The following is a 23051-nucleotide window of genomic DNA, read 5'->3' as shown; positions in this document are numbered from 1 at the left end:
AGACGACGTCGAAGCAGCGCCACGTGGCCATGGCTGCGCACCCTGCCGCGTCGCCCAGGCAACTGAAGCCCCAACGCTGCGGCGCCCGCCCCTTGAAGAAACCTGGGCCCAGCTCCTATTGGTCCAAACCCGCCGGCATTGTGATGCTCTCGCTCGGACCAATCACAGGCCTCCGCTCGCGCGCTCCATGGAGACCACACACTCGGGGGTGCTGCTCTCCCTTGCACAGTGCAGTAGGCAGGAGGCTTTTAAAATCCCCTTTTTTAATAGAGAAGTGTTAAAGACAAATAACCTCGTGGCTTTTTTGCTTTTTTTTGCGGGACAGCAGAATCTTGACCTTTTTTCCACTGATTTCCAATGTGACTTCCAATGAGAAGATAACTACTTGCAGTTTAGGGTAGCAGTAGAAAGTATTCAACACGGGGCATACCTGTCTATATTCAAGACAGCATGTTACAAAGCAGAGTTTATTATTCAAAATTGTTTATGAAATAGAAGGAATTATCAATACTATAAACGGTGTCCAATTCACGTTCTGATGATGTTCACCGCCTTTCTTCTGCAAACTCCAGCCGTTCAACAATTTCATCCAACCTTCTTCTGCTACAATAAAGTCTTGAACTTGGATCTTGAACTTAACGTGGACCTTGAACTTAACTTGGATCTTGAACTTAACCCGGACCTTGAACTTCAGACTTGAACTTGGAACAATAACTTAATTATCTAAGCGTTTCTTCCCAGAACAAAACGGAATGCCTAAACCAGTCAAACTGTAAGAGCCTCCTTCCCTGGGGCTATGGATTGTAATTCGAATAGAGAGAAGGGTTGCGGGAAGTGGTCTGCTGATCGCTTTGTCGGGAGAGGTCCGGTCTAACTGCCTGGAAGGTCCTGCCAGCGCCACTGCGCGAAGGGATGTTGACCAGCAGGCTTTCCCGCTCCGGCTCCGAGGTTAGGTTGTAGGCCTAAAATCAACAACAAGGAACAACAGTGTCATCCATTTGGATACATTGCTCCACAAAAAATAACCAAAGCTAGGCACCTGTGACTGCTCTACCCTTTCACAACATAATTTTTCACCTGGTCCCTCACCAGGTCTCTTTGGTGAGCCGACAGGCTGATGTGGAACTAGTAGTGCTCCCTCAGGAGCCTGCTCTGTACAGCCAAAAGCAACGGGTGCCAAGGCATCCGTTCCTTTGCTGCCTTACTAAACATCTCCCACAGAATTATCATGTCAACTACCAGTTACATTATTTCTTCCACGCCTTACGTGTGTTGGCCGTCTGCGCACAGTACTCTGTGTTCCTGAGGCAATCTCACCTGGTACAGAAGCTGAGGAGAAGGGAAGGCAGCCGCAATAGCCTCAGCCATCGCAAAGTTGACCTGCCTAATTTCTTCTAACTGCCACTTCCAAACTTGCAAGAGACCATTTACAACACGATCCACCTTCGGCCCTCCACAGCACCCCGGACCCGCGTAGAAAGGCAAGTCCGTCTCCTCTTGTGCTCGCCTAGGGAGAACAAAGAATGGGAAAGCAAGTAAGACAATGAGGCTATGAAGAAGATCCTATCCCTGCATCGGTCATTGCATTGGCGTCAAATGCTGAAAGTCTGACCCTCTTTTCTTTACATGCATTACCAATTTCCTTGCTTGAGACCCAGATTTCCTACTGAAAAGGGAAACAATCCTGTACTTGGGAGCACTCCTGACACAAGCCAACATGCACACAGAGCGCTATGTTGGCATGAGAGAACTCACTTTCTGTCAGCCAGTGAAAAATTGTTGTCCTGAAGTACAGCCATGTAGCTGCTGTTCCCTCCAGTAACTGTGAAAGTGCAGCCTCTACGAAGACATGGCCAAACCTCATCTGCCTGCTCACCTGAATGGTGCTTCAGCTACAGCTTTGGTGAACATGGTGACAAATTCTCCAAGCTCCTCCCAGCTCTCAAACATCTGGATTTGGACTTGTTTGGACACCTGCAGATCCACCAAAGCCTGTAAACCACAAATGGAACAGTTACTCTTGTCACATCGAACACCACTCTTGTCTGAAGCAAAAAAGGGTCACAGCTTCTTGTTACAGGATGAGAACAGCCACTCTCTCCCCATTTTGGGAACAGTTAATTTAAGGGACTGAAGGATTCAGGGGTGGCATGCCTCCTGCTGGTTAATACCGGTTTAGTGACGTTCCAGCTGCTGCAGCTCTCCAGCGGCAAGCTGTCATTTCTTGATGTAGCCCATTTCTTGGAACAGTGTTCAAACAAGAGATGATGGCTGCATGCCTGTTTTACAGCTACTTACTTCTTGCACATCCCTTCTGGTTATGCCCAGATTTCTCAGGCTTCCCTCTTCCTCTTCCTGGTTTACACTTGCTGCCGCCTGTGGTGGATTCTTTCTTGACTGACTTCTGAGAAACCCAAGGAGAGCAAAGTAAGGCTGGGAACTCTTTCACAGGTATTCCCCAGTGGTCACTGTGGTGACAGGCTGGAGGGGCCTTTGCTTGTGTTTCTGTATAGTAGGGGAATAGTTCTGTGTGGGATCAGCCCTGAGGCTCCAGCCGTTGCTACAAGGAGTTAACGTAAACGCCTATGGCGTTTGTCAAGGCCACAGACAACACAGAAACTTTTGGAGGGAAAGAAGTTTAACCTGAAATATTCTTCTACTCCAACGACTGCCAATGCGATAATTTTCTGAGGCATCGCCTCCATCATGTAAGTCACGTAGCCCGACAGGGTCGTAAGCTGTCCCGCAGAGCCCTGGGCCACCTGCAAAGAGCAACAGAAAAAAAAGGAGTTAAACCATTCTGAGATGCACATGTCAGTGCATCAACCTACGGCTCTGATTCTGCAGATAGGTCTGCAGATGAAAAATTCTGTTGGCGCTGCTCTTTGGGGGCAAGCAGGCAATACTTGATCTGGTGTAAATTATGGCAGAAAATTTAAAAACCATCACACTCGATCTGACCGTCTTGCCTCTTCAAAACTGTGTGAAAAAATTGTAACTAAGAAAGCAAGCTGGCCAAAACTTTGTATTGTACGACCCGAGTGGTTTTGATCCACCGATGGCTTCCAAAACCAGATTTCTGGTTTACTGAAGCCATGGCTCCATGCCACATCAAAACCTTCCTGCCGTCAAGAGGGATGAACACCACCACTCTTCTAGCAAGGCATGTTCAAGAGCACAAAAGTTATAAGCACTCTTACTTGTTTGTAATTGTAAACCATGCCCATAAAATCCTCCAGCTGAAGCACAGTCAGGACACGTTCTTCTTCTACGCATTCAGTTCCTGCATCCACCTGTTGGGATACGAAAACAGCCAGACCAAGGGTGTGTTTATCATTCACTCAAACCAGTGCTCCCACTCAGAGGCAGGGAGAAGACAAGAGGGGTCTTTATTTGGCCTGCTAAATACAATGACTGATGAGTGTAAATAACGGGGGGGAGGAGGGGGACAAGAACATTGAGATTTTGCTTGCACACCTGAATTTGTCGCCTCCAGCTGATGCTGCACGGAATAGCTTGACTAGCCCACACACAGCAATAATTTTCAGCCTGCAGAGCCCTAAGGACATGCACTCCACCTGCTTTCTGTAAGAGAACTGAAAGCAACGCACAGGTCAGGCCTGCAGAGCAGAGACAGCACCCAACACAAAGGAGGTGCGGGCTGTGAGGACAAGTACCTGGATCTATCTCCACGGCAATGCGTTCCTGGCTCTCCCCTGGCTGCTGGGCTTGTGGCATTTGAGCACGGGCATTCCGCTCCCTCCGCTGCCAGGCATCACCGCGGGCTGCCCCACTGCCCTCCGCACTAAGCCTTGCCTTCTTGGCGGCGGGGGCTTCTTCGAGGAACCCGCTGCTGGCCGTGGAGCTGCCAGGCTGGCCTGAGGGCTCGGAGGGAGAACCCGCCAGCAGGCACCTGCAGAGTCTCTTGGCGCCACGGGGGCTGTTTCGGTTGCCATCGAACGCTTGTCCAGATGGCACCTGGGCTACCTGCGGCTCCCTGCTGCCGGGGGCCAGCAGGTGACTACCATCACTCGGGCCAGCTAGCGCCTCCACGTCCCTGCTGCTGGCGTGGGGGGGCTCAGCAGCTGCCATCCAGCTGGCCAACTCACTCATCCTGAGCCTATCAGGCAGAGGGATGAATTCGTCCTCCTCCTCCTCCTCATCCTGCTCCTCCGTGAGCACACCCTCATCCTCCTCCAACAGGTAATCCTCAAAATAGCCGTAGCCGTACTCGTGCTCAAACCCATCACCCCCATCTTCCTCACTGTCCTGCTCGTCGCCCTCACTGTCCTGCTCCTCGCTCTCGCTGGTCTCCTCCACAAGCACTTTGGTCACCATCCCCTCCTCGGGAGAGGCAGCCGGGGGCTGCCCCTGCTCCGGCTCGGGGGCCGGGGGTGGAGGCGAGGGCGCCATTGTTGCCGGCTGTAGCAGGGAGCTTCCGATAACCAGCCCGGCCTCAGACTCCGAGTTGTCCAAGACGACGTCGAAGCAGCGCCACGTGGCCATGGCTGCGCACCCTGCCGCGTCGCCCAGGCAACTGAAGCCCCAACGCTGCGGCGCCCGCCCCTTGAAGAAACCTGGGCCCAGCTCCTATTGGTCCAAACCCGCCGGCATTGTGATGCTCTCGCTCGGACCAATCACAGGCCTCCGCTCGCGCGCTCCATGGAGACCACACACTCGGGGGTGCTGCTCTCCCTTGCACAGTGCAGTAGGCAGGAGGCTTTTAAAATCCCCTTTTTTAATAGAGAAGTGTTAAAGACAAATAACCTCGTGGCTTATTTGCTTTTTTTTTGCGGAACAGCAGAATCTTGACCTTTTTTCCACTGATTTCCAATGTGCCTTCCAATGAGAAGATAACTACTTGCAGTTTAGGGTAGCAGTAGAAAGTATTCAACACGGGGCATACCTGTCTATATTCAAGACAGCATGTTACAAAGCAGGGTTTATTATTCAAAATTGTTTATGAAATAGAAGGAATTATCAATACTATAAACGGTGTCCAATTCACGTTCTGATGATGTTCACCGCCTTTCTTCTGCAAACTCCAGCCGTTCAACAATTTCATCCAACCTTCTTCTGCTACAATAAAGTCTTGAACTTGGATCTTGAACTTAACGTGGACCTTGAACTTAACTTGGATCTTGAACTTAACCCGGACCTTGAACTTCAGACTTGAACTTGGAACAATAACTTAATTATCTAAGCGTTTCTTCCCAGAACAAAACGGAATGCCTAAACCAGTCAAACTGTAAGAGCCTCCTTCCCTGGGGCTATGGATTGTAATTCGAATAGAGAGAAGGGTTGCGGGAAGTGGTCTGCTGATCGCTTTGTCGGGAGAGGTCCGGTCTAACTGCCTGGAAGGTCCTGCCAGCGCCACTGCGCGAAGGGATGTTGACCAGCAGGCTTTCCCGCTCCGGCTCCGAGGTTAGGTTGTAGGCCTAAAATCAACAACAAGGAACAACAGTGTCATCCATTTGGATACATTGCTCCACAAAAAATAACCAAAGCTAGGCACCTGTGACTGCTCTACCCTTTCACAACATAATTTTTCACCTGGTCCCTCACCAGGTCTCTTTGGTGAGCTGACAGGCTGATGTGGAACTAGTAGTGCTCCCTCAGGAGCCTGCTCTGTACAGCCAAAAGCAACGGGTGCCAAGGCATCCGTTCCTTTGCTGCCTTACTAGACATCTCCCACAGAATTATCATGTCAACTACCAGTTACATTATTTCTTCCACGCCTTACGTGTGTTGGCCGTCTGCGCACAGTACTCTGTGTTCCTGAGGCAATCTCACCTGGTACAGAAGCTGAGGAGAAGGGAAGGCAGCCGCAATAGCCTCAGCCATCGCAAAGTTGACCTGCCTAATTTCTTCTAACTGCCACTTCCAAACTTGCAAGAGACCATTTACAACACGATTCACCTTCGGCCCTCCACAGCACCCCGGACCCGCGTAGAAAGGCAAGTCCGTCTCCTCTTGTGCTCGCCTAGGGAGAACAAAGAATGGGAAAGCAAGTAAGACAATGAGGCTATGAAGAAGATCCTATCCCTGCATCGGTCATTGCATTGGCGTCAAATGCTGAAAGTCTGACCCTCTTTTCTTTACATGCATTACCAATTTCCTTGCTTGAGACCCAGATTTCCTACTGAAAAGGGAAACAATCCTGTACTTGGGAGCACTCCTGACACAAGCCAACATGCACACAGAGCGCTATGTTGGCATGAGAGAACTCACTTTCTGTCAGCCAGTGAAAAATTGTTGTCCTGAAGTACAGCCATGTAGCTGCTGTTCCCTCCAGTAACTGTGAAAGTGCAGCCTCTACGAAGACATGGCCAAACCTCATCTGCCTGCTCACCTGAATGGTGCTTCAGCTACAGCTTTGGTGAACATGGTGACAAACTCTCCAAGCTCCTCCCAGCTCTCAAACATCTGGATTTGGACTTGTTTGGACACCTGCAGATCCACCAAAGCCTGTAAACCACAAATGGAACAGTTACTCTTGTCACATCGAACACCACTCTTGTCTGAAGCAAAAAAGGGTCACAGCTTCTTGTTACAGGATGAGAACAGCCACTCTCTCCCCATTTTGGGAACAGTTAATTTAAGGGACTGAAGGATTCAGGGGTGGCATGCCTCCTGCTGGTTAATACCGGTTTAGTGACGTTCCAGCTGCTGCAGCTCTCCAGCGGCAAGCTGTCATTTCTTGATGTAGCCCATTTCTTGGAACAGTGTTCAAACAAGAGATGATGGCTGCATGCCTGTTTTACAGCTACTTACTTCTTGCACATCCCTTCTGGTTATGCCCAGATTTCTCAGGCTTCCCTCTTCCTCTTCCTGGTTTACACTTGCTGCCGCCTGTGGTGGATTCTTTCTTGACTGACTTCTGAGAAACCCAAGGAGAGCAAAGTAAGGCTGGGAACTCTTTCACAGGTATTCCCCAGTGGTCACTGTGGTGACAGGCTGGAGGGGCCTTTGCTTGTGTTTCTGTATAGTAGGGGAATAGTTCTGTGTGGGATCAGCCCTGAGGCTCCAGCCGTTGCTACAAGGAGTTAACGTAAACGCCTATGGCGTTTGTCAAGGCCAGAGACAACACAGAAACTTTTGGAGGGAAACAAGTTTAACCTGAAATATTCTTCTACTCCAACGACTGCCAATGCGATAATTTTCTGAGGCATCGCCTCCATCATGTAAGTCACGTAGCCCGACAGGGTCGTAAGCTGTCCCGCAGAGCCCTGGGCCACCTGCAAAGAGCAACAGAAAAAAAAGGAGTTAAACCATTCTGAGATGCACATGTCAGTGCATCAGCCTACGGCTCTGATTCTGCAGATAGGTCTGCAGATGAAAAATTCTGTTGGCGCTGCTCTTTGGGGGCAAGCAGGCAATACTTGATCTGGTGTAAATTATGGCAGAAAATTTAAAAACCATCACACTCGATCTGACCGTCTTGCCTCTTCAAAACTGTGTGAAAAAATTGTAACTAAGAAAGCAAGCTGGCCAAAACTTTGTATTGTACAACCCGAGTGGTTTTGATCCACCGATGCCTTCCAAAACCAGATTTCTGGTTTACTGAAGCCATGGCTCCATGCCACATCAAAACCTTCCTGCCGTCAAGAGGGATGAACACCACCACTCTTCTAGCAAGGCATGTTCAAGAGCACAAAAGTTATAAGCACTCTTACTTGTTTGTAATTGTAAACCATGCCCATAAAATCCTCCAGCTGAAGCACAGTCAGGACACGTTCTTCTTCTACGCATTCAGTTCCTGCATCCACCTGTTGGGATACGAAAACAGCCAGACCAAGGGTGTGTTTATCATTCACTCAAACCAGTGCTCCCACTCAGAGGCAGGGAGAAGACAAGAGGGGTCTTTATTTGGCCTGCTAAATACAATGACTGATGAGTGTAAATAACGGGGGGGAGGAGGGGGACAAGAACATTGAGATTTTGCTTGCACACCTGAATTTGTCGCCTCCAGCTGATGCTGCACGGAATAGCTTGACTAGCCCACACACAGCAATAATTTTCAGCCTGCAGAGCCCTAAGGACATGCACTCCACCTGCTTTCTGTAAGAGAACTGAAAGCAACGCACAGGTCAGGCCTGCAGAGCAGAGACAGCACCCAACACAAAGGAGGTGCAGGCTGTGAGGACAAGTACCTGGATCTATCACCACGGCAATGCGTTCCTGGCTCTCCCCTGGCTGCTGGGCTTGTGGCATTTGAGCACGGGCATTCCGCTCCCTCCGCTGCCAGGCATCACCGCGGGCTGCCCCACTGCCCTCCGCACTAAGCCTTGCCTTCTTGGCGGCGGGGGCTTCTTCGAGGAACCCGCTGCTGGCCGTGGAGCTGCCAGGCTGGCCTGAGGGCTCGGAGGGAGAACCCGCCAGCAGGCACCTGCAGAGTCTCTTGGCGCCACGGGGGCTGTTTCGGTTGCCATCGAACGCTTGTCCAGATGGCACCTGGGCTACCTGCGGCTCCCTGCTGCCGGGGGCCAGCAGGTGACTACCATCACTCGGGCCAGCTAGCGCCTCCACGTCCCTGCTGCTGGCGTGGGGGGGCTCAGCAGCTGCCATCCAGCTGGCCAACTCACTCATCCTGAGCCTATCAGGCAGAGGGATGAATTCGTCCTCCTCCTCCTCCTCATCCTGCTCCTCCGTGAGCACACCCTCATCCTCCTCCAACAGGTAATCCTCAAAATAGCCGTAGCCGTACTCGTGCTCAAACCCATCACCCCCATCTTCCTCACTGTCCTGCTCGTCGCCCTCACTGTCCTGCTCCTCGCTCTCGCTGGTCTCCTCCACAAGCACTTTGGTCACCATCCCCTCCTCGGGAGAGGCAGCCGGGGGCTGCCCCTGCTCCGGCTCGGGGGCCGGGGGTGGAGGCGAGGGCGCCATTGTTGCCGGCTGTAGCAGGGAGCTTCCGATAACCAGCCCGGCCTCAGACTCCGAGTTGTCCAAGACGACGTCGAAGCAGCGCCACGTGGCCATGGCTGCGCACCCTGCCGCGTCGCCCAGGCAACTGAAGCCCCAACGCTGCGGCGCCCGCCCCTTGAAGAAACCTGGGCCCAGCTCCTATTGGTCCAAACCCGCCGGCATTGTGATGCTCTCGCTCGGACCAATCACAGGCCTCCGCTCGCGCGCTCCATGGAGACCACACACTCGGGGGTGCTGCTCTCCCTTGCACAGTGCAGTAGGCAGGAGGCTTTTAAAATCCCCTTTTTTAATAGAGAAGTGTTAAAGACAAATAACCTCGTGGCTTTTTTGCTTTTTTTTGCGGGACAGCAGAATCTTGACCTTTTTTCCACTGATTTCCAATGTGACTTCCAATGAGAAGATAACTACTTGCAGTTTAGGGTAGCAGTAGAAAGTATTCAACACGGGGCATACCTGTCTATATTCAAGACAGCATGTTACAAAGCAGAGTTTATTATTCAAAATTGTTTATGAAATAGAAGGAATTATCAATACTATAAACGGTGTCCAATTCACGTTCTGATGATGTTCACCGCCTTTCTTCTGCAAACTCCAGCCGTTCAACAATTTCATCCAACCTTCTTCTGCTACAATAAAGTCTTGAACTTGGATCTTGAACTTAACGTGGACCTTGAACTTAACTTGGATCTTGAACTTAACCCGGACCTTGAACTTCAGACTTGAACTTGGAACAATAACTTAATTATCTAAGCGTTTCTTCCCAGAACAAAACGGAATGCCTAAACCAGTCAAACTGTAAGAGCCTCCTTCCCTGGGGCTATGGATTGTAATTCGAATAGAGAGAAGGGTTGCGGGAAGTGGTCTGCTGATCGCTTTGTCGGGAGAGGTCCGGTCTAACTGCCTGGAAGGTCCTGCCAGCGCCACTGCGCGAAGGGATGTTGACCAGCAGGCTTTCCCGCTCCGGCTCCGAGGTTAGGTTGTAGGCCTAAAATCAACAACAAGGAACAACAGTGTCATCCATTTGGATACATTGCTCCACAAAAAATAACCAAAGCTAGGCACCTGTGACTGCTCTACCCTTTCACAACATAATTTTTCACCTGGTCCCTCACCAGGTCTCTTTGGTGAGCCGACAGGCTGATGTGGAACTAGTAGTGCTCCCTCAGGAGCCTGCTCTGTACAGCCAAAAGCAACGGGTGCCAAGGCATCCGTTCCTTTGCTGCCTTACTAAACATCTCCCACAGAATTATCATGTCAACTACCAGTTACATTATTTCTTCCACGCCTTACGTGTGTTGGCCGTCTGCGCACAGTACTCTGTGTTCCTGAGGCAATCTCACCTGGTACAGAAGCTGAGGAGAAGGGAAGGCAGCCGCAATAGCCTCAGCCATCGCAAAGTTGACCTGCCTAATTTCTTCTAACTGCCACTTCCAAACTTGCAAGAGACCATTTACAACACGATCCACCTTCGGCCCTCCACAGCACCCCGGACCCGCGTAGAAAGGCAAGTCCGTCTCCTCTTGTGCTCGCCTAGGGAGAACAAAGAATGGGAAAGCAAGTAAGACAATGAGGCTATGAAGAAGATCCTATCCCTGCATCGGTCATTGCATTGGCGTCAAATGCTGAAAGTCTGACCCTCTTTTCTTTACATGCATTACCAATTTCCTTGCTTGAGACCCAGATTTCCTACTGAAAAGGGAAACAATCCTGTACTTGGGAGCACTCCTGACACAAGCCAACATGCACACAGAGCGCTATGTTGGCATGAGAGAACTCACTTTCTGTCAGCCAGTGAAAAATTGTCGTCCTGAAGTACAGCCATGTAGCTGCTGTTCCCTCCAGTAACTGTGAAAGTGCAGCCTCTACGAAGACATGGCCAAACCTCATCTGCCTGCTCACCTGAATGGTGCTTCAGCTACAGCTTTGGTGAACATGGTGACAAATTCTCCAAGCTCCTCCCAGCTCTCAAACATCTGGATTTGGACTTGTTTGGACACCTGCAGATCCACCAAAGCCTGTAAACCACAAATGGAACAGTTACTCTTGTCACATCGAACACCACTCTTGTCTGAAGCAAAAAAGGGTCACAGCTTCTTGTTACAGGATGAGAACAGCCACTCTCTCCCCATTTTGGGAACAGTTAATTTAAGGGACTGAAGGATTCAGGGGTGGCATGCCTCCTGCTGGTTAATACCGGTTTAGTGACGTTCCAGCTGCTGCAGCTCTCCAGCGGCAAGCTGTCATTTCTTGATGTAGCCCATTTCTTGGAACAGTGTTCAAACAAGAGATGATGGCTGCATGCCTGTTTTACAGGTACTTACTTCTTGCACATCCCTTCTGGTTATGCCCAGATTTCTCAGGCTTCCCTCTTCCTCTTCCTGGTTTACACTTGCTGCCGCCTGTGGTGGATTCTTTCTTGACTGACTTCTGAGAAACCCAAGAAGAGCAAAGTAAGGCTGGGAACTCTTTCACAGGTATTCCCCAGTGGTCACTGTGGTGACAGGCTGGAGGGGCCTTTGCTTGTGTTTCTGTATAGTAGGGGAATAGTTCTGTGTGGGATCAGCCCTGAGGCTCCAGCCGTTGCTACAAGGAGTTAACGTAAACGCCTATGGCGTTTGTCAAGGCCAGAGACAACACAAACTTTTGGAGGGAAAGAAGTTTAACCTGAAATATTCTTCTACTCCAACGACTGCCAATGCGATAATTTTCTGAGGCATCGCCTCCATCATGTAAGTCACGTAGCCCGACAGGGTCGTAAGCTGTCCCGCAGAGCCCTGGGCCACCTGCAAAGAGCAACAGAAAAAAAAGGAGTTAAACCATTCTGAGATGCACATGTCAGTGCATCAACCTACGGCTCTGATTCTGCAGATAGGTCTGCAGATGAAAAATTCTGTTGGCGCTGCTCTTTGGGGGAAAGCAGGCAACTTGATCTGGTGTAAATTATGGCAGAAAATTTAAAAACCATCACACTCGATCTGACCGTCTTGCCTCTTCAAAACTGTGTGAAAAAATTGTAACTAAGAAAGCAAGCTGGCCAAAACTTTGTATTGTACAACCCGAGTGGTTTTGATCCACCGATGGCTTCCAAAACCAGATTTCTGGTTTACTGAAGCCATGGCTCCATGCCACATCAAAACCTTCCTGCCGTCAAGAGGGATGAACACCACCACTCTTCTAGCAAGGCATGTTCAAGAGCACAAAAGTTATAAGCACTCTTACTTGTTTGTAATTGTAAACCATGCCCATAAAATCCTCCAGCTGAAGCACAGTCAGGACACGTTCTTCTTCTACGCATTCAGTTCCTGCATCCACCTGTTGGGATACGAAAACAGCCAGACCAAGGGTGTGTTTATCATTCACTCAAACCAGTGCTCCCACTCAGAGGCAGGGAGAAGACAAGAGGGGTCTTTATTTGGCCTGCTAAATACAATGACTGATGAGTGTAAATAACGGGGGGGAGGAGGGGGACAAGAACATTGAGATTTTGCTTGCACACCTGAATTTGTCGCCTCCAGCTGATGCTGCACGGAATAGCTTGACTAGCCCACACACAGCAATAATTTTCAGCCTGCAGAGCCCTAAGGACATGCACTCCACCTGCTTTCTGTAAGAGAACTGAAAGCAACGCACAGGTCAGGCCTGCAGAGCAGAGACAGCACCCAACACAAAGGAGGTGCAGGCTGTGAGGACAAGTACCTGGATCTATCACCACGGCAATGCGTTCCTGGCTCTCCCCTGGCTGCTGGGCTTGTGGCATTTGAGCACGGGCATTCCGCTCCCTCCGCTGCCAGGCATCACCGCGGGCTGCCCCACTGCCCTCCGCACTAAGCCTTGCCTTCTTGGCGGCGGGGGCTTCTTCGAGGAACCCGCTGCTGGCCGTGGAGCTGCCAGGCTGGCCTGAGGGCTCGGAGGGAGAACCCGCCAGCAGGCACCTGCAGAGTCTCTTGGCGCCACGGGGGCTGTTTCGGTTGCCATCGAACGCTTGTCCAGATGGCACCTGGGCTACCTGCGGCTCCCTGCTGCCGGGGGCCAGCAGGTGACTACCATCACTCGGGCCAGCTAGCGCCTCCACGTCCCTGCTGCTGGCGTGGGGGGGCTCAGCAGCTGCCATCCAGCTGGCCAACTCACTCATCCTGAGCCTATCAGGCAGAGGGATGAATTCGTCCTCCTCCTCCTCCTCATCCTGCTCCTCCATGAGCACACCCTCATCCTCCTCCAACAGGTAATCCTCAAAATAGCCGTAGCCGTACTCGTGCTCAAACCCATCACCCCCATCTTCCTCACTGTCCTGCTCGTCGCCCTCACTGTCCTGCTCCTCGCTCTCGCTGGTCTCCTCCACAAGCACTTTGGTCACCATCCCCTCCTCGGGAGAGGCAGCCGGGGGCTGCCCCTGCTCCGGCTCGGGGGCCGGGGGTGGAGGCGAGGGCGCCATTGTTGCCGGCTGTAGCAGGGAGCTTCCGATAACCAGCCCGGCCTCAGACTCCGAGTTGTCCAAGACGACGTCGAAGCAGCGCCACGTGGCCATGGCTGCGCACCCTGCCGCGTCGCCCAGGCAACTGAAGCCCCAACGCTGCGGCGCCCGCCCCTTGAAGAAACCTGGGCCCAGCTCCTATTGGTCCAAACCCGCCGGCATTGTGATGCTCTCGCTCGGACCAATCACAGGCCTCCACTCGCGCGCTCCATGGAGACCACACACTCGGGGGTGCTGCTCTCCCTTGCACAGTGCAGTAGGCAGGAGGCTTTTAAAATCCCCTTTTTTAATAGAGAAGTGTTAAAGACAAATAACCTCGTGGCTTTTTTGCTTTTTTTTGCGGGACAGCAGAATCTTGACCTTTTTTCCACTGATTTCCAATGTGACTTCCAATGAGAAGATAACTACTTGCAGTTTAGGGTAGCAGTAGAAAGTATTCAACACGGGGCATACCTGTCTATATTCAAGACAGCATGTTACAAAGCAGAGTTTATTATTCAAAATTGTTTATGAAATAGAAGGAATTATCAATACTATAAACGGTGTCCAATTCACGTTCTGATGATGTTCACCGCCTTTCTTCTGCAAACTCCAGCCGTTCAACAATTTCATCCAACCTTCTTCTGCTACAATAAAGTCTTGAACTTGGATCTTGAACTTAACGTGGACCTTGAACTTAACTTGGATCTTGAACTTAACCCGGACCTTGAACTTCAGACTTGAACTTGGAACAATAACTTAATTATCTAAGCGTTTCTTCCCAGAACAAAACGGAATGCCTAAACCAGTCAAACTGTAAGAGCCTCCTTCCCTGGGGCTATGGATTGTAATTCGAATAGAGAGAAGGGTTGCGGGAAGTGGTCTGCTGATCGCTTTGTCGGGAGAGGTCCGGTCTAACTGCCTGGAAGGTCCTGCCAGCGCCACTGCGCGAAGGGATGTTGACCAGCAGGCTTTCCCGCTCCGGCTCCGAGGTTAGGTTGTAGGCCTAAAATCAACAACAAGGAACAACAGTGTCATCCATTTGGATACATTGCTCCACAAAAAATAACCAAAGCTAGGCACCTGTGACTGCTCTACCCTTTCACAACATAATTTTTCACCTGGTCCCTCACCAGGTCTCTTTGGTGAGCCGACAGGCTGATGTGGAACTAGTAGTGCTCCCTCAGGAGCCTGCTCTGTACAGCCAAAAGCAACGGGTGCCAAGGCATCCGTTCCTTTGCTGCCTTACTAAACATCTCCCACAGAATTATCATGTCAACTACCAGTTACATTATTTCTTCCACGCCTTACGTGTGTTGGCCGTCTGCGCACAGTACTCTGTGTTCCTGAGGCAATCTCACCTGGTACAGAAGCTGAGGAGAAGGGAAGGCAGCCGCAATAGCCTCAGCCATCGCAAAGTTGACCTGCCTAATTTCTTCTAACTGCCACTTCCAAACTTGCAAGAGACCATTTACAACACGATCCACCTTCGGCCCTCCACAGCACCCCGGACCCGCGTAGAAAGGCAAGTCCGTCTCCTCTTGTGCTCGCCTAGGGAGAACAAAGAATGGGAAAGCAAGTAAGACAATGAGGCTATGAAGAAGATCCTATCCCTGCATCGGTCATTGCATTGGCGTCAAATGCTGAAAGTCTGACCCTCTTTTCTTTACATGCATTACCAATTTCCTTGCTTGAGACCCAGATTTCCTACTGAAAAGGGAAACAATCCTGTACTTGGGAGCACTCCTGACACAAGCCAACATGCACACAGAGCGCTATGTTGGCATGAGAGAACTCACTTTCTGTCAGCCAGTGAAAAATTGTGGTCCTGAAGTACAGCCATGTAGCTGCTGTTCCCTCCAGTAACTGTGAAAGTGCAGCCTCTACGAAGACATGGCCAAACCTCATCTGCCTGCTCACCTGAATGGTGCTTCAGCTACAGCTTTGGTGAACATGGTGACAAATTCTCCAAGCTCCTCCCAGCTCTCAAACATCTGGATTTGGACTTGTTTGGACACCTGCAGATCCACCAAAGCCTGTAAACCACAAATGGAACAGTTACTCTTGTCACATCGAACACCACTCTTGTCTGAAGCAAAAAAGGGTCACAGCTTCTTGTTACAGGATGAGAACAGCCACTCTCTCCCCATTTTGGGAACAGTTAATTTAAGGGACTGAAGGATTCAGGGGTGGCATGCCTCCTGCTGGTTAATACCGGTTTAGTGACGTTCCAGCTGCTGCAGCTCTCCAGCGGCAAGCTGTCATTTCTTGATGTAGCCCATTTCTTGGAACAGTGTTCAAACAAGAGATGATGGCTGCATGCCTGTTTTACAGGTACTTACTTCTTGCACATCCCTTCTGGTTATGCCCAGATTTCTCAGGCTTCCCTCTTCCTCTTCCTGGTTTACACTTGCTGCCGCCTGTGGTGGATTCTTTCTTGACTGACTTCTGAGAAACCCAAGAAGAGCAAAGTAAGGCTGGGAACTCTTTCACAGGTATTCCCCAGTGGTCACTGTGGTGACAGGCTGGAGGGGCCTTTGCTTGTGTTTCTGTATAGTAGGGGAATAGTTCTGTGTGGGATCAGCCCTGAGGCTCCAGCCGTTGCTACAAGGAGTTAACGTAAACGCCTATGGCGTTTGTCAAGGCCAGAGACAACACAGAAACTTTTGGAGGGAAAGAAGTTTAACCTGAAATATTCTTCTACTCCAACGACTGCCAATGCGATAATTTTCTGAGGCATCGCCTCCATCATGTAAGTCACGTAGCCCGACAGGGTCGTAAGCTGTCCCGCAGAGCCCTGGGCCACCTGCAAAGAGCAACAGAAAAAAAAGGAGTTAAACCATTCTGAGATGCACATGTCAGTGCATCAACCTACGGCTCTGATTCTGCAGATAGGTCTGCAGATGAAAAATTCTGTTGGCGCTGCTCTTTGGGGGCAAGCAGGCAATACTTGATCTGGTGTAAATTATGGCAGAAAATTTAAAAACCATCACACTCGATCTGACCGTCTTGCCTCTTCAAAACTGTGTGAAAAAATTGTAACTAAGAAAGCAAGCTGGCCAAAACTTTGTATTGTACAACCCGAGTGGTTTTGATCCACCGATGGCTTCCAAAACCAGATTTCTGGTTTACTGAAGCCATGGCTCCATGCCACATCAAAACCTTCCTGCCGTCAAGAGGGATGAACACCACCACTCTTCTAGCAAGGCATGTTCAAGAGCACAAAAGTTATAAGCACTCTTACTTGTTTGTAATTGTAAACCATGCCCATAAAATCCTCCAGCTGAAGCACAGTCAGGACACGTTCTTCTTCTACGCATTCAGTTCCTGCATCCACCTGTTGGGATACGAAAACAGCCAGACCAAGGGTGTGTTTATCATTCACTCAAACCAGTGCTCCCACTCAGAGGCAGGGAGAAGACAAGAGGGGTCTTTATTTGGCCTGCTAAATACAATGACTGATGAGTGTAAATAACGGGGGGGAGGAGGGGGACAAGAACATTGAGATTTTGCTTGCACACCTGAATTTGTCGCCTCCAGCTGATGCTGCACGGAATAGCTTGACTAGCCCACACACAGCAATAATTTTCAGCCTGCAGAGCCCTAAGGACATGCACTCCACCTGCTTTCTGTAAGAGAACTGAAAGCAACGCACAGGTCAGGCCTGCAGAGCAGAGACAGCACCCAACACAAAGGAGGTGCAGGCTGTGAGGACAAGTACCTGGATCTATCACCACGGCAATGCGTTCCTGGCTCTCCCCTGGCTGCTGGGCTTGTGGCATTTGAGCACGGGCATTCCGCTCCCTCCGCTGCCAGGCATCACCGCGGGCTGCCCCACTGCCCTCCGCACTAAGCCTTGCCTTCTTGGCGGCGGGGGCTTCTTCGAGGAACCCGCTGCTGGCCGTGGAGCTGCCAGGCTGGCCTGAGGGCTCGGAGGGAGAACCCGCCAGCAGGCACCTGCAGAGTCTCTTGGCGCCACGGGGGCTGTTTCGGTTGCCATCGAACGCTTGTCCAGATGGCACCTGGGCTACCTGCGGCTCCCTGCTGCCGGGGGCCAGCAGGTGACTACCATCACTCGGGCCAGCTAGCGCCTCCACGTCCCTGCTGCTGGCGTGGGGGGGCTCAGCAGCTGCCATCCAGCTGGCCAACTCACTCATCCTGAGCCTATCAGGCAGAGGGATGAATTCGTCCTCCTCCTCCTCCTCATCCTGCTCCTCCATGAGCACACCCTCATCCTCCTCCAACAGGTAATCCTCAAAATAGCCGTAGCCGTACTCGTGCTCAAACCCATCACCCCCATCTTCCTCACTGTCCTGCTCGTCGCCCTCACTGTCCTGCTCCTCGCTCTCGCTGGTCTCCTCCACAAGCACTTTGGTCACCATCCCCTCCTCGGGAGAGGCAGCCGGGGGCTGCCCCTGCTCCGGCTCGGGGGCCGGGGGTGGAGGCGAGGGCGCCATTGTTGCCGGCTGTAGCAGGGAGCTTCCGATAACCAGCCCGGCCTCAGACTCCGAGTTGTCCAAGACGACGTCGAAGCAGCGCCACGTGGCCATGGCTGCGCACCCTGCCGCGTCGCCCAGGCAACTGAAGCCCCAACGCTGCGGCGCCCGCCCCTTGAAGAAACCTGGGCCCAGCTCCTATTGGTCCAAACCCGCCGGCATTGTGATGCTCTCGCTCGGACCAATCACAGGCCTCCGCTCGCGCGCTCCATGGAGACCACACACTCGGGGGTGCTGCTCTCCCTTGCACAGTGCAGTAGGCAGGAGGCTTTTAAAATCCCCTTTTTTAATAGAGAAGTGTTAAAGACAAATAACCTCGTGGCTTTTTTGCTTTTTTTTGCGGGACAGCAGAATCTTGACCTTTTTTCCACTGATTTCCAATGTGACTTCCAATGAGAAGATAACTACTTGCAGTTTAGGGTAGCAGTAGAAAGTATTCAACACGGGGCATACCTGTCTATATTCAAGACAGCATGTTACAAAGCAGAGTTTATTATTCAAAATTGTTTATGAAATAGAAGGAATTATCAATACTATAAACGGTGTCCAATTCACGTTCTGATGATGTTCACCGCCTTTCTTCTGCAAACTCCAGCCGTTCAACAATTTCATCCAACCTTCTTCTGCTACAATAAAGTCTTGAACTTGGATCTTGAACTTAACGTGGACCTTGAACTTAACTTGGATCTTGAACTTAACCCGGACCTTGAACTTCAGACTTGAACTTGGAACAATAACTTAATTATCTAAGCGTTTCTTCCCAGAACAAAACGGAATGCCTAAACCAGTCAAACTGTAAGAGCCTCCTTCCCTGGGGCTATGGATTGTAATTCGAATAGAGAGAAGGGTTGCGGGAAGTGGTCTGCTGATCGCTTTGTCGGGAGAGGTCCGGTCTAACTGCCTGGAAGGTCCTGCCAGCGCCACTGCGCGAAGGGATGTTGACCAGCAGGCTTTCCCGCTCCGGCTCCGAGGTTAGGTTGTAGGCCTAAAATCAACAACAAGGAACAACAGTGTCATCCATTTGGATACATTGCTCCACAAAAAATAACCAAAGCTAGGCACCTGTGACTGCTCTACCCTTTCACAACATAATTTTTCACCTGGTCCCTCACCAGGTCTCTTTGGTGAGCCGACAGGCTGATGTGGAACTAGTAGTGCTCCCTCAGGAGCCTGCTCTGTACAGCCAAAAGCAACGGGTGCCAAGGCATCCGTTCCTTTGCTGCCTTACTAAACATCTCCCACAGAATTATCATGTCAACTACCAGTTACATTATTTCTTCCACGCCTTACGTGTGTTGGCCGTCTGCGCACAGTACTCTGTGTTCCTGAGGCAATCTCACCTGGTACAGAAGCTGAGGAGAAGGGAAGGCAGCCGCAATAGCCTCAGCCATCGCAAAGTTGACCTGCCTAATTTCTTCTAACTGCCACTTCCAAACTTGCAAGAGACCATTTACAACACGATCCACCTTCGGCCCTCCACAGCACCCCGGACCCGCGTAGAAAGGCAAGTCCGTCTCCTCTTGTGCTCGCCTAGGGAGAACAAAGAATGGGAAAGCAAGTAAGACAATGAGGCTATGAAGAAGATCCTATCCCTGCATCGGTCATTGCATTGGTGTCAAATGCTGAAAGTCTGACCCTCTTTTCTTTACATGCATTACCAATTTCCTTGCTTGAGACCCAGATTTCCTACTGAAAAGGGAAACAATCCTGTACTTGGGAGCACTCCTGACACAAGCCAACATGCACACAGAGCGCTATGTTGGCATGAGAGAACTCACTTTCTGTCAGCCAGTGAAAAATTGTGGTCCTGAAGTACAGCCATGTAGCTGCTGTTCCCTCCAGTAACTGTGAAAGTGCAGCCTCTACGAAGACATGGCCAAACCTCATCTGCCTGCTCACCTGAATGGTGCTTCAGCTACAGCTTTGGTGAACATGGTGACAAATTCTCCAAGCTCCTCCCAGCTCTCAAACATCTGGATTTGGACTTGTTTGGACACCTGCAGATCCACCAAAGCCTGTAAACCACAAATGGAACAGTTACTCTTGTCACATCGAACACCACTCTTGTCTGAAGCAAAAAAGGGTCACAGCTTCTTGTTACAGGATGAGAACAGCCACTCTCTCCCCATTTTGGGAACAGTTAATTTAAGGGACTGAAGGATTCAGGGGTGGCATGCCTCCTGCTGGTTAATACCGGTTTAGTGACGTTCCAGCTGCTGCAGCTCTCCAGCGGCAAGCTGTCATTTCTTGATGTAGCCCATTTCTTGGAACAGTGTTCAAACAAGAGATGATGGCTGCATGCCTGTTTTACAGGTACTTACTTCTTGCACATCCCTTCTGGTTATGCCCAGATTTCTCAGGCTTCCCTCTTCCTCTTCCTGGTTTACACTTGCTGCCGCCTGTGGTGGATTCTTTCTTGACTGACTTCTGAGAAACCCAAGGAGAGCAAAGTAAGGCTGGGAACTCTTTCACAGGTATTCCCCAGTGGTCACTGTGGTGACAGGCTGGAGGGGCCTTTGCTTGTGTTTCTGTATAGTAGGGGAATAGTTCTGTGTGGGATCAGCCCTGAGGCTCCAGCCGTTGCTACAAGGAGTTAACGTAAACGCCTATGGCGTTTGTCAAGGCCAGAGACAACACAGAAACTTTTGGAGGGAAAGAAGTTTAACCTGAAATATTCTTCTACTCCAACGACTGCCAATGCGATAATTTTCTGAGGCATCGCCTCCATCATGTAAGTCACGTAGCCCGACAGGGTCGTAAGCTGTCCCGCAGAGCCCTGGGCCACCTGCAAAGAGCAACAGAAAAAAAAGGAGTTAAACCATTCTGAGATGCACATGTCAGTGCATCAACCTACGGCTCTGATTCTGCAGATAGGTCTGCAGATGAAAAATTCTGTTGGCGCTGCTCTTTGGGGGCAAGCAGGCAATACTTGATCTGGTGTAAATTATGGCAGAAAATTTAAAAACCATCACACTCGATCTGACCGTCTTGCCTCTTCAAAACTGTGTGAAAAAATTGTAACTAAGAAAGCAAGCTGGCCAAAACTTTGTATTGTACAACCCGAGTGGTTTTGATCCACCGATGCCTTCCAAAACCAGATTTCTGGTTTACTGAAGCCATGGCTCCATGCCACATCAAAACCTTCCTGCCGTCAAGAGGGATGAACACCACCACTCTTCTAGCAAGGCATGTTCAAGAGCACAAAAGTTATAAGCACTCTTACTTGTTTGTAATTGTAAACCATGCCCATAAAATCCTCCAGCTGAAGCACAGTCAGGACACGTTCTTCTTCTACGCATTCAGTTCCTGCATCCACCTGTTGGGATACGAAAACAGCCAGACCAAGGGTGTGTTTATCATTCACTCAAACCAGTGCTCCCACTCAGAGGCAGGGAGAAGACAAGAGGGGTCTTTATTTGGCCTGCTAAATACAATGACTGATGAGTGTAAATAACGGGGGGGAGGAGGGGGACAAGAACATTGAGATTTTGCTTGCACACCTGAATTTGTCGCCTCCAGCTGATGCTGCACGGAATAGCTTGACTAGCCCACACACAGCAATAATTTTCAGCCTGCAGAGCCCTAAGGACATGCACTCCACCTGCTTTCTGTAAGAGAACTGAAAGCAACGCACAGGTCAGGCCTGCAGAGCAGAGACAGCACCCAACACAAAGGAGGTGCAGGCTGTGAGGACAAGTACCTGGATCTATCACCACGGCAATGCGTTCCTGGCTCTCCCCTGGCTGCTGGGCTTGTGGCATTTGAGCACGGGCATTCCGCTCCCTCCGCTGCCAGGCATCACCGCGGGCTGCCCCACTGCCCTCCGCACTAAGCCTTGCCTTCTTGGCGGCGGGGGCTTCTTCGAGGAACCCGCTGCTGGCCGTGGAGCTGCCAGGCTGGCCTGAGGGCTCGGAGGGAGAACCCGCCAGCAGGCACCTGCAGAGTCTCTTGGCGCCACGGGGGCTGTTTCGGTTGCCATCGAACGCTTGTCCAGATGGCACCTGGGCTACCTGCGGCTCCCTGCTGCCGGGGGCCAGCAGGTGACTACCATCACTCGGGCCAGCTAGCGCCTCCACGTCCCTGCTGCTGGCGTGGGGGGGCTCAGCAGCTGCCATCCAGCTGGCCAACTCACTCATCCTGAGCCTATCAGGCAGAGGGATGAATTCGTCCTCCTCCTCCTCATCATCCTGCTCCTCCGTGAGCACACCCTCATCCTCCTCCAACAGGTAATCCTCAAAATAGCCGTAGCCGTACTCGTGCTCAAACCCATCACCCCCATCTTCCTCACTGTCCTGCTCGTCGCCCTCACTGTCCTGCTCCTCGCTCTCGCTGGTCTCCTCCACAAGCACTTTGGTCACCATCCCCTCCTCGGGAGAGGCAGCCGGGGGCTGCCCCTGCTCCGGCTCGGGGGCCAGGGGTGGAGGCGAGGGCGCCATTGTTGCCGGCTGTAGCAGGGAGCTTCCGATAACCAGCCCGGCCTCAGACTCCGAGTTGTCCAAGACGACGTCGAAGCAGCGCCACGTGGCCATGGCTGCGCACCCTGCCGCGTCGCCCAGGCAACTGAAGCCCCAACGCTGCGGCGCCCGCCCCTTGAAGAAACCTGGGCCCAGCTCCTATTGGTCCAAACCCGCCGGCATTGTGATGCTCTCGCTCGGACCAATCACAGGCCTCCGCTCGCGCGCTCCATGGAGACCACACACTCGGGGGTGCTGCTCTCCCTTGCACAGTGCAGTAGGCAGGAGGCTTTTAAAATCCCCTTTTTTAATAGAGAAGTGTTAAAGACAAATAACCTCGTGGCTTTTTTGCTTTTTTTTGCGGGACAGCAGAATCTTGACCTTTTTTCCACTGATTTCCAATGTGACTTCCAATGAGAAGATAACTACTTGCAGTTTAGGGTAGCAGTAGAAAGTATTCAACACGGGGCATACCTGTCTATATTCAAGACAGCATGTTACAAAGCAGAGTTTATTATTCAAAATTGTTTATGAAATAGAAGGAATTATCAATACTATAAACGGTGTCCAATTCACGTTCTGATGATGTTCACCGCCTTTCTTCTGCAAACTCCAGCCGTTCAACAATTTCATCCAACCTTCTTCTGCTACAATAAAGTCTTGAACTTGGATCTTGAACTTAACGTGGACCTTGAACTTAACTTGGATCTTGAACTTAACCCG

At 51.0% G+C, this 23051-nt stretch overlaps 2 protein-coding genes across 2 annotated transcripts; both read right to left on the bottom strand.

Annotated features, from left to right (window-relative positions):
• Nucleotides 1–6348: 6348 nt before the first annotated feature.
• Nucleotides 6349–8982, bottom strand: LOC308058171 (uncharacterized protein; the record flags this gene model as incomplete). The annotated part of the gene is made up of 4 exons (XM_080373541.1): nt 6349–6417; nt 7125–7175; nt 7969–8354; nt 8913–8982. The coding sequence occupies 4 exons, from the start codon at nt 8980–8982 to the stop codon at nt 6349–6351; spliced, it is 576 nt and encodes a 191-aa protein (XP_080229667.1).
• Nucleotides 8983–10823: 1841 nt separating this feature from the next.
• Nucleotides 10824–13453, bottom strand: LOC308057344 (uncharacterized protein; the record flags this gene model as incomplete). Its single annotated transcript, XM_080373413.1, has 3 exons — nt 10824–10937; nt 11598–11711; nt 13403–13453. The coding sequence occupies 3 exons, from the start codon at nt 13451–13453 to the stop codon at nt 10824–10826; spliced, it is 279 nt and encodes a 92-aa protein (XP_080229539.1).
• Between the last annotated feature and the right edge of the window lie 9598 nt (nt 13454–23051).

The sequence above is a fragment of the Falco punctatus genome, assembly GCF_963210335.1.
Source record: "Falco punctatus genome assembly, chromosome: 1".
NCBI lineage: Eukaryota > Metazoa > Chordata > Aves > Falconiformes > Falconidae > Falco > Falco punctatus.
This window is presented reverse-complemented; position numbering and strand designations above follow the sequence as displayed.